We start from the raw sequence: 12101 nt of genomic DNA, 5'->3' as shown, positions 1-12101 counted from the left end.
ATTTTCTACTTCCATCTTTGTGCCTTTTCTTCTTTAAGAAGAATCTTGGTTCTCTACAATATCTAGAATATGACAAGTACTTGTTTGTTTTATTCCACATTACCCAACAACAGTCTTACACTAACAAAACTAACACTGCTACTACCAACAGTATGGTTACCAAAAAGAATTTTCAGTTATCTCCACAGTTCTTTCTGTTTTGGGATGTATATTCTACAAGAGATACATAGTCAAATTACTGTTTCAGAGTGTCTTGAAATAGCTCCTCTGTTATGCCATCAACTAGATACACACATTGATTTCTTTTGTGTTTTCCATTTATAGAGGCTTTTAATGTTCTAATGATGAGTTATCTTGACATAGTTCCACAGTAAAGTCTATCAAAGAAGGAGGTATATTCAGTGAAGTCTAGTCTCTCTCCTCTCCTGCACCCTGTTCACTCCTTCTGGTAAATAGAGGAAATCATTTTTTAAATGATGTTCCTTCCCTTGCCTTTTTCTTAGCATATATATTGAGATAGATACGTATTTGTATCCCCCCCCCTTTCTTTTATAAGGGTAATGTATGGTAAGCACTTTACTCTGCCTTGCTTTTTTTTTTTTACATAACAAAGTATCCTGGAATTTTTCTGCAGTAGGCTGTAGACTTTTATTCCTTCTCCCTCCATTAGACTGTGTTCCACCGTGACCGTGTACCAGATTACTCACCCAGTCACTTATTAATGGCAATTTGAATTGTTTCTGCTTTTTTGTTATTATAAATAATTCAGCAGTGAATAGCCTCATACATGAATAAATGTTTTCAATTTCTTTTTCTAGTTTATCTTTTGGATAAATTCCTAGAAGTGGGATTTCTGGGTCAGTAGGTAAAGGAATGTAATTTTATTAGATACTACCAAATATCCACCCATAGGGATTGTAGTATTTTACATTCCCACTAGCAATGTCTGAGTGAGTTTTGCCAACAAAGTGTGTCGTCAGACTTTATTTTTTGCCAGTCTCTTGGTGAAAAATGGTATCTTTGTGCAGTTTTACTTTGTACTTCTTGTATAGGCAAGCCAAGTGAGATGTTTGTCCTTTTTTTGTTTGGCTTCAAGTTTTACTGATCAATTCTGTTTTTTATATTTTTTTTTCAGAGTCAATACAGATTTGTGTGTGAAGCTATTTTGAAGGTTTATGAAGAAGGATTTGTTAAACCTTTAACGACATCATCAAATAAATAAGCAAAGGTCTAGGATGTGTGTTGGAAAACTGCTTTCCATTATATTCACTGTGCCATAATACTGTTGCAGGAAATGGCATCTAAACAAAACAAAAAAATGAAGAACTGAGAAAAACTGAAAACTTCAGCACTGTTGCACTTTATGTTTAAAAAAAAAAAAAAAAGTCATTCTCTCAAAATCTGTAATTCATGTGTTTGAAGACTATTTCATGCTTTGCTCCGAACAAATAGTGAATAACTAAGTATGTTCAGGGTAATTTATGAAATTTTGTGGTGGTGCCGTGCAGTCCCCTTCTGGTAGAATTGCCGCCAGCGAGGCTCAGAGTTCTCGTCATCTCTGTTGTACGCTTGTATCTTGAAAGCAGAAAGGAGTAAACATCAGGAGTCAGCTCTGGTGTTTCCCGTGATTCATGTTCTTACTATACTGATTACCAGATTTTATTTTTTAAACGTTAGCAATATCATTCTCAATATTAGCCAATACACTGCCTATGGATGCAGCACATCTTTCCTATACTCCCCCCGCCCCCCATAGAGACCTGCTGTTCATAAGAAGAAAGGTGGAATTTGCTTTTCCCAGGAAATGCTGCACATGTCCATTTACCAGCATCTTATAGAAAGTATAAATATGAATCTACAAGTTTTCTTGAATTTAATATTGTAACTTATATTTATCATAAGTTTGGCTTATTCCAAATCATGTGATTTCACATACTTGATGTAAAGGAATGCATGCATTGTGTCTTAACCCCTTAAGTGCCTTGAGACGTCTTTGTATGTCTAAAGAAAAGGCACTCATTTGACCCCATTAGGAGGTATGTATGTATATTGTACATTTACAGTTTTATGCATTTTGGATCAGTTCACATTTTTTAAAATAGCTTCTTGTATCAAGAGTTATGCAGTCAAAGAAGGGTAATGAAATCCTATTTCTTACTCAATTCCTGTATTTTGCCACAAGAAGCCAAGACAATTTGTGTTACTCTGAGTGAGCACTCTGCTGCTATGGGATTATTTGAAATCTGCACATTCCTTTCCTGCGGGACAAGGGTTACAGTTTAGCAGCCGAAGTTAAAAGATGCTTTATTCTTCAAATTTCATATTTATTTTATCCCTAACTTTAGAACTGGCATCTGATATACACATTAAAGTTAAACATATTGATACTCTAAGGTAAACTTAGAGCAGTTGATTGTGTGACTGACTTCTGTCACTAAGTATTGCTCTTCAGCATTCATTGCAGTTCATATCAAGCTTTGTTCACACTGGTCTGTTGGTTGGGATACCACACATGAGGAATGAAATGTGACAGAATTATTTCTAAATGTAATCTCTCAGTAACTGAAATGAGGGCTTTCTTGTCATTTTTGTGTACAATTAAATTACTCTAGTTTATATATACGTATTAAGTTATATGCATGTTATAGGGAGCATTTTGATTGTCCAGCCTGATGGAGGATCTGATTTCCTTTAAGGATGTGTATATTTTCTTCTTCAGGGTTTTTGTTTTGTTTTGTTTTTAAGTCTACAGAGAGTTAGAACTTTAAAATTGTCCAGTTTTAATATAAGTGGAAATTTTCTCAGCTACTGAAATGTTATATATTACACAATTATTTTATATAGATTATGGTTAAAATAGATTCATTTACTAGTGATTTCTGAATATTTCTGTATAGTCTTGATAAAATTTAGAGTTGAAGGTAGATATTTTGGAATGTCAGTTAGTATGGGGGAAAATGTACATTTAATAATTTTCAGTATAATTTAAATGATGTTATTCCAGATAGTCAAAATTCATAATAGTAAAATGTTAGGAAGTTAATTCCTAAATATTAACAGCCAAGATGCCAAATAAATTATTTGTATTAAAATATTTTACCTTTTTATTTCTTCAAGATAAAAGTATAACCTTTATGTCCAAAAAAATTCTCATATCTATTTCTGGGTTTCACAGTCAAGACAGTATATGCTAGTAAATAACTATATATAGTCTTATTTGAACATTCCATTCTCTACCAACAGCTAAATGTAATTTAAGCTGCTGTATGACATCATGGTAAGTTGCAATGTGAAAAAGTAAAATGTGGGGGTCTACATAATTAACAACTGTTTTGGCAATAGTTTTTCACCTGAATCAAAAAGAAAACCTATCCTAACCTGTCCTAATATGGACAGAATATAACAACCATAGATTTAAAAGATACAGTCGTATAAATAAAAGCAGATAAATGTTATGGTTGGCATGTTCCTTGATTTAGGGCTTCGTTTACACTTCTAAGGGTAACTCTAATAGATGGCAATGAGCGCTGCTGCCTTTTTAAATCACTAGTGACAGACTTTAAATGATAATATATTAGAAGTTTAAAAAAAATTTGAATTTCTCATATAAATTTTTCATCTGGAAGCTACTCTCTGTCAGTATTTTTATGTACAGAAAAGATCCTTTTTAAAAGACATCTTTATTAGACTCTTAAGTGTAATGCTAGTTATGGTTCCCTGTTCATCTAACAGATAAGACTTTATCCATTATGCCTGAGAAGTTTTTAATCTGTTCATTAATCTAGATAGGATTTAGGAATAATCCCAGCTTTCATACACCAAGTAGTTCTAGACTCCATTCATATCAAAGTAATAGTGTGTGACCAAAATGCCAAATTTCTTGTATCTTGACGACTCTCCCCCTCCAGCAGCCAGCCCCCACCCCCAACTCCACACACACAAGAAAGTGCTGACTGTTATTCTCACAAGTGGAAATAGGTGTTGGTGAATCAAAGGGCTTTTGTAAAAGCCCAGAAATGCTTGTGAAAGCCTTTCTTCTCTGTTTTATTGAACATCTGATCTGTGTCAGCACTGTGTCCATAGGATGAGGAGTATTTTGGAATAGACTACATTCACAAGAATAATTGGCAGTATTTGTTAAACCAGTGCATACATTCAAAATAGAGGCAGCGTAAATAGCATGAAGAAATAATTTCCTTTTTATGGTCTACTGGCTCAAGTGGGGGGGGGAGGTCGATCATTTCAATTAAGAGTAAAGAGAAAATTTTATGTAAAAACTCACTTCAAGTGTATAAAGGTATGTTAAGCCATTAAGACTAACTGCTTGAAGGTTTCAAGCACTAATATATACACATAGAGATGCTTTTGTGCGATTATATATTTGTGTGTTTCACAAAGGCTAACACAAACAGGAGTAAAGGATTGTTTTAACTATAGAGTTGTTTATAATGTGTTGGCACATCTGATCAGGTCTAGTCAAGTATTTGAACAAAAGTCTCCTTACTCCACTAGAAGTACTACAGTTTGAGAGCTGAAAGAAACTTGAAAGATTTTATCCAATCTCACCTTCTATTATTATAGGCAACATATGTGAATATCAAAAATTCTTGTGAATTTTAGTCTATTTCAGCTCAAGAGTTATATACTCAGGCAGTGTTTTTACTTAATAACTATGATGACCTTAGAAAACAAGTAGGCTTTAAAAAGCAGTCCTAATTAGGACCCCTACTCTGCTTGTCATGCTTCCCTGATAAGTAATAGCTTTTGTAAAGTATTTAGGCTGATACACGTGCAGTATGAAAATGTTCTGAAATGCAAATTAGAAGACCAATTTTTAGAAGCACTTACAACATAGAACTAAGATTTAGAATGTGTGTCCACTTATAATTAAATAATCTTATGTTCATAATGCGAACATGTAGTAGAATTAAAGCATTACTTGTATAATCTTATCAGAAAGGGAGAAGGAAACAAGAATTTTTAGCAATGTTCTATTTAATATCTGTGTTTTGAATATTTAAAGATATTCTGATGGTAAGGTTGCCAAAGTAGTTTTGAATTCATAGAAATTATTTATGCCATAGTAATGTAGGATGTGTTTACACCTCTTTTATTTTATGGTAATTATTTTGTAGTTCAGATGAATTTGCATTTAAGTCCCTTACATTAAGATATATATTTGTTGGAACAAACATCTCTAATAATATGATAAGACAAAGATAAATTATGCCACAGCTTGCTTTTATGTAAGCTGCCACATCAACAAAGTAACTACTTTATATTAATCTTGCTTGCTTCCCAAACATGCTTCAGCTGGTAAACCACCAATTCTTTTCTGGTGTTTCGTATAAGTAAAATATCTATGTTTTTAAAACCCACTGGATTAATTTTGTCAAATATCAGGCATTACTGATCTGTTGGCAAAGATTTCTTGGTGTCTCAGTGTGATCACAGCATAGCTTGTAGCAACTGTTTTATAAAGTTCTTAGAGAATTGTGTAGATCCAAAGGAGTTTGTATAATAATAAAACTTATTTGAGGGCTAACTGCTAATAGATCATTTCAACAATTTTATTAAGAGCCTATGAAATTAACCCCTAAATTGTATTTTTTGTGTTTAACTTACTTTACCATATCTGCAACTGTTTTCAACACAATGTTTTATTGTACACAGACTTCATTTATTCTCAGTAGCAATTACTACAATAAGCCTTTCAACATTATCAAAAACGAGTCCTATTTCAACCAGAAAGTTGACATTTTATTTCTATAATCTTGGTGAAATTGTTGTGGGTTGACACCAAATAGATATTTCTGTTTCCATATCTAAATTTGCTGCTACTTTTTTGTATGTTTATCCACTGCAGTCTACCATTGACTTCTAAAGTTGCGTGGTCATTGTTACCTTTATTGTAGGAATCCAAGCTAAATGGGCAGCCAAAAGTGGAATCTACTAGGGTGCAATCCATCAACATTGACTAGATATGGTTTGGTGAATAAATAAGTAAACCATTTTATTTAATTTACAAAGTGAAAGATATTAGCAATATTGCAATTTAAAGACTGCAATTTCAGGAGGAAGTTCTAATGTTTAACTTCCCAAAACATTTTAAAATTTCCAATATAAGAATGAAAATGTTTGCTCATTTTCAGTATAAGAATGAAATGTTGCTTGTTATGCTCATAGAAGTTTCAGTTAAACACTGTAGAATTTTCCTAGCTATTGTGTAAATGATACAGAAAATATTTTTCTATGGACAAAAGATCGTTCTTTTGCTTCATTGTTTAAAAAGGAAAGAATGATATTTGTATGTCTTTCATGCTGTAAAGAAATGAATGTATCTTCCAAATGTTAGAATTAAGACTTAATTCTAAAGATACTGGTTTTTTTTTAAAAAAAAAAAAAAAGTTTGCAAGGAATTGAAAAGGAAAGGAAGGATGTTTTCCACTTCATTATAAAAACTGCAATTTTAGAAGAAAAATAATTTTCTTTATAAATGAGCGATCACTATTGAAACATTTGAATTCATGTACGTTCTTTTTCATTGTGATTTGTGTTATCTCTGGAATGGAGAATTTGAAAAAAAAATATGTGCATACTGTTTTAAAATGTAAAATAATTGAATTCTAGACTTCTGGAGTGTGTGTAAAGATAAGCATTCTGCTGCACGTGTTTACCGTGAAGGGAAGTTCTCAGGCTTTGTCACCGTGTCTGCCACAAATGAGGACACCATTCTGAGAATGTGTAACTTTGGTGAAGCCAGATAACCGTGCCTAAGATTCACCACAGTAGATATGTGCATAAGCCCTGACAAATAAATAGTTTGCTTTTATTAAAGGTAATCTCGTAAACCACTGAGCCCAACTCTAACTTGGACCAGTGGTATCTTTTGTGTTTAAGGGTTCATTAATTCAGCTGAACAGAAGACCAAAAAACCCTACATTTTAAACCAACAGGCATGATAATTTGTTCAACAATTTTTTAAAAGGCAGTACTTATTTAACACTCATTAAGCTTCACTCAATGGAGCCTTCAATATTTTGACTCCTTCCATCTCCAACTTTTTAAAAAAACATATAATTTTCCCTATACAGTAGAGTCTTTGTGAAGAAGATATTTTCCTTCATTAACTTTTGTTACAGTTACTAAAGGATTAGTATCAGGCCTCTTCAACACCAGGAGTTTCCAAATTTTAGCAAATATTCCTTCTGATAATCTTAACTAAAATGTCATATTGCTTCATGAAATTATCACCATGAGGTCATTGAGGAAACTCAGCCCTACTTAAAATCTGAGACAAAAATAGGTGCTGATTTGTGGTTTCCCCAAATCCACTGTAGTCACCATTTTACCTTCTATTAAAAGAAGCTTTTTAGTTTCTACTCCGGAATTGTGTTCCAGTATTTTGCCTTCCTGAGCAAGAATTTCCACTCAATTCTGGGATTCTCTGGCACTCGTTTTTTCCCACCCTTCAGTTAGTTAATGTTATTCACGCTTTCTTGTATTCTGTAGAGGAGGTCAGATTTCAATGCTGAAATTGATTTCTTGAATTTCAAATAGCACTTTATTTCATGCTTACTACTGACTTAATTTATAAAGATAAAATTTATCTTAGGAGTTTTGTAAATATGGAAAAAATATAATGAATTAGCATGTAGAGCTCATTGGATTGGACCCAAGTTTAAATGCTTTACAATGATCTCTTGATCATTTGCTAATGTAAAAGATTACTAATGTAATTTCAGCTTTGCCACTTTTCTGTAATTTATTTAGTACAATAAAGGCTACCCAGTTGACAGTCTTTCTGGACTGAGTTCTCTCAGCTAGTTTCAGCCAAGATTGGTTCACTGTAATCATTTCTGCTTTGTATTTTCGTACATTACACGAATACTTGGAAATCCATTTGTTTTGAGTCGTGCCTAGGTGTTAAGTCAATGCTTCACTGCAAATAAGTTGAAGGGGGCAAAGTCCTGACACTTTATACACATGTTGAGGGGCAAGTTTAAGAGACTGAACAGTTTACATTAAGCTGTTTTCAGTTTCTGTTATTAGAATACATGTGCTTAAGCAAATAGAAACTGTCCGAACCAGTGTTTCTTATAGCATCAGGCCGTTGCAGTTACAATCCATTTTGCAGTCTTTTCAAGTAAGAAAAGCTAGTCTTTATTTTCTACAGTGTAGGCTTAATTTTAGAACATATATCAATGATATTTTTAAGTAGTAGTTTTAAAAATATTTCTATGTAGATGCTGTTTTAATTTGGGATTTTTTTTTCTTGTAACAGGTGCTATATGTAAATATAAAAGGCAAAAAGTCATTTAGTTAAAAGTCTAGTTTATTTCCTAATTAAATTATAATTTTACATATCTGCTACCATTTCACGTTTGATTATACTGAACTAGTAGCAAAACAGAATTAGCCCCTTAATTTTTTTAATTCTCTTCCCCCACTTCACAAAAATATCTCCATGTTGCTTCCCATGATTAGGAGACAAGCTTAGGGTTCATTTAAAATGTGTCAGCGTGAATGTGTTCAACACTGGATAATTTGAAATCATCATTATGTATTTGTCACTGCAGCTTACTATGCTTGAAAGGCCTTGTGGATTTGTCTTAATTCCAGCTAAAAATTATAATTCCTGCAATTTCATGTAAAAGAAAATCTATGACTACTAACAGCAAACAAGATAAAAATGTTGGTTTGCATTAAAACTGTTTTAGTCCTAAGAGCAATTTATGTTATGTGAAATGCTATTATACATATTTTGTTGGCCATACTTCATTTTGATTGAGAAATAGTTGTTCAGGTGCAAACGTGAAGCGATTCTAGCTGTGACTTTAAACTGTTCAATTGCAAAATAAAGATGTGCTTTAGTAATTTAAGTATAGGAGTTTTGAAGATTATTTTATGGGAGTTTTCATTATTGGGCTTTTCTAACTGGTTAGTTACATTCATTAGGGGTTAGCAGAAGAGATTGGGAGTGCTAAATGTGAAATTTATTTCTAGGATTACATAGTGGCTATGTTTGGGGGGTGCTGTCAGGAGGGAACTAAAGGGGATTTAGAAGATTAAAGAATGTCTGATGGGAGTTCCCGTCGTGGCTCAGTGGTTAATGAATCCGACTAAGAACCATGAGTTTGCGGTTTGATCCCTGGCCTTGCTCAGTGGGTTAAGGATCCAATGTTGCCGTGAGCTGTGGTGTAGGTCGCAGACTCGGCTCGGATCCCGTGTTGCTGCAGCTGTGGTGTATGCTGGCGGCTACAGCTCCAATGAGATCCCTAGCCTGGGAACCTTCATATGCCACGGGTGAGGCCCTAGAAAAGACAAAAAAAAAAAAAAAAAAAAGAATGTCTGATGGGAAGCTCCATCTGCACTATGGCCACTGCTTGTTCCCCTGTTCTCCCAGCTCCAACCTCTCTACTCTGGTGTTCCTGATATTCCATGTCAGTCTAAGTAAAGGACGTCTCCATGTCTGAAATCAGCTTGCCTCATATCTTCCCCAAGTGCAGTTAGATATGCCGTTTTTCATCTGTAAGAAAACTTCTTGGAGAAAATATTAATATTTAAGTAATTTTAATTTCAATTAAGGAATCCCCATTGTGGCTCAGCAGTAATGAACCTCATTAGTAGCCATGAGGATGCAGGTTGGATCCCTGGCCCCAATTAGTGGGTTAAGGATCCAGTGTCGTCCGTCACAAGCTTCGGCATAGGTTGCAGATGCAGCTCAGATCTGGTGTTGCTGTGACGTATGCCTCAGCTGCAGCTCTGATTGAAAGAATTTCCATATACCACGGGTGCGGCCCTAAAAAGAAAGAAAAATAAAAATAAATTAGGAAGGCAGGAGTAACAGTTTTTGATTCTGCCATGCCTCTGTTCTTCTGTGTGTGATAATAAAACTTCAAACTGCTAAGGAAGACCCATGCCCTTCCCCTAGGAATAAGAAGAGTTCCCCTCAAATTTATGGCAACCTCTTAAAGTCCTTGTATTTTCTTCTAGGGGAAAATGTTGCACAAGCATCATGCGTTTTGTTAAGGCCAAAGGGTTTGTACAATATTTTCGGCAGCTGGCTTCTTCATGTTGGACATGTTTCCATACAGCATACTCAGATCTATCTCATTCTTTTATTTTTTTAATTTAATATGAGTAAATACTATGTACATATTTTTAATTCAATAGGTATAAAAGATATACATATCCTCTATTTTAAAAGAAATAATATATTTTGTGAATGTTTTTGTTTCTCTGTATATTTAGGTTAGTTTTCCCAGGTTACTTATGTTTAGAGAGACACCATAGCCTTGTCATGCTAAAGAAAACATCCAGTCTCCTGAACAATTCTATTCTCAGTATCACTGAGTAAATCCTATTGTTTTTAAATGCTGACAATTGTAGAGCAGGTATTTAGGTCACTGACAAGAGCATACTCATGACGTTTCCAGTGTTTTCCACCTTAAGTGTCTGTATGTCATCATGTGATACACATTCTTACAGAAAAACCTGGAGTATAACCTAACTTTTAAGTAGTCCAGATCCAGATCTAAACCCTCATTATACTAGGTTAAACCCTATCAATTTTTCTGTATTTGACAGTTGTAACCTACAATACCCCATTCTTTTAAATCACTGCCTTGTACTCCATCATCTGGGTGGATATGCCGTAACTTAATTTCTTGATGGACATCTGTTTCCAGTTTATACTGTACAAACAGTGCTGCAATGAATATGCTTATGCAAATATTTTCATTAATCATTGCATGGGTAAATTTCTAGCAGTAGGATTGCTAGGTCACAGAGCACCTGCATTTTTAAATTTAAATAATTGCTCTCAGAGAAGATTTTATCGTTTATGCTTTCACCAAACATGAGAATGTCCGTTTCCCCACAATCTTATTGATATCAATTTATTCGCTTATCTCATACATGAAATATTATCTTATTTTGAGATACATTTTATAAACAGGTTAAGCAGATTCTTATCTTTGTCGATCTCCTGTATTTCTTATTCTCTAAATTCCATATTGATATTCTTTGCTCACTTTTATAACAGGTTATTTAATGTTTTATTTATATGAGATGCTGGAAATTGGTCATTTGACTGACGGTCATATATGTTGCAAAACCTTTTTTCTTAACAGTGTTCTTTGACTTTATTCTTATTTGGGGCTGGAGGGGGTATGTGATAGCCCTAATACTTTTATAAACAAATATAGCTATCTGGTCCTTCATGACTTCTGAATTTCAGGTGTAACTGCAAAACCTTTATTTCTAATTCCTATTAACATTCCATTTGTGACTGAAGCTTTCCACACATAACCTACTCAGTATACTGGCACTTTGCTTTGTGCTCTGGTTCGCCCTTCGCCACCACTGACTCCTCTCAGTTATGCCTGAGCTCTGCTGGTTCTACCAGTTACATTGTAGCTTACTTAAATCAGCTGTATTTATTTGCTAACCTACACATGCAAGTTTATCTTTATTATATCATTTAATTAATTATATATATTATTACATAAGCCAATGAAATGTACATGTGTAAAAACGGACAGCATTTTTGCAAAAGCTCTATAAAAGTGTCATTAAAACTTTATCAAGGAGTTCCCTGGTGGTCCGGTGGGTTAAGGAATCGATGTGGTCACTGTTGTGGTGCGGGTTCAATCCCTGGCCTGGAAACTTCCACATGCTGTGGGCACACCAAAAAACAAAACTGTCAAAGTCTGAAATTTATTAAAAATTGGAGTAAGACAAATATGAGAAACTAACAGAAAAATATAGATGATATACTTAAGAATAGATTAAGGCATTATAATTGGGTTCAAACACAAAACATGTTCTTTAGAACCAGGCATGCACACAGCCCTATGCACACAGGTGGCCTAGATTCCCAAAAATATGTCAGAGCTTTTCAAAGCCCCCTATGGATGCCTCATTCTCAGCTTTTTACTTTATTAGCCTGTTTACCCCTGTTTAGCCTCAGGCATCCATAATGTTAAACAATTGCCTCTATTTGTTTTCAAGGGACAAATGCAGGAAAAAGGCTGTCTGCCCTGAGTGAGCTCTGAGTTAGTCAAATAAAGTAACAGTTCTCTGAGAATGGGGCTTTC

General features: G+C 34.1%; 1 protein-coding gene across 4 annotated transcripts in view; it reads left to right on the top strand.

Annotated features, from left to right (window-relative positions):
• The window catches only part of PTPN4 (protein tyrosine phosphatase, non-receptor type 4), a 197585-nt gene extending 188703 nt beyond the window's left edge, over positions 1-8882 (top strand). For all 4 annotated transcript variants that reach the window (XM_003133309.4, XM_005654169.3, XM_005654170.3 and 1 more), the window contains exon 27: positions 1136-8882. In XM_003133309.4, the coding sequence (XP_003133357.1) occupies positions 1136-1222 (87 nt within the window). In that variant the 3' untranslated portion in view covers positions 1223-8882. The remainder of the gene's footprint in view (positions 1-1135) is intronic.

This window comes from Sus scrofa, chromosome 15, assembly GCF_000003025.6.
Source record: "Sus scrofa isolate TJ Tabasco breed Duroc chromosome 15, Sscrofa11.1, whole genome shotgun sequence".
Classification (NCBI taxonomy): Eukaryota; Metazoa; Chordata; class Mammalia; order Artiodactyla; family Suidae; genus Sus; species Sus scrofa.
This window is presented reverse-complemented; position numbering and strand designations above follow the sequence as displayed.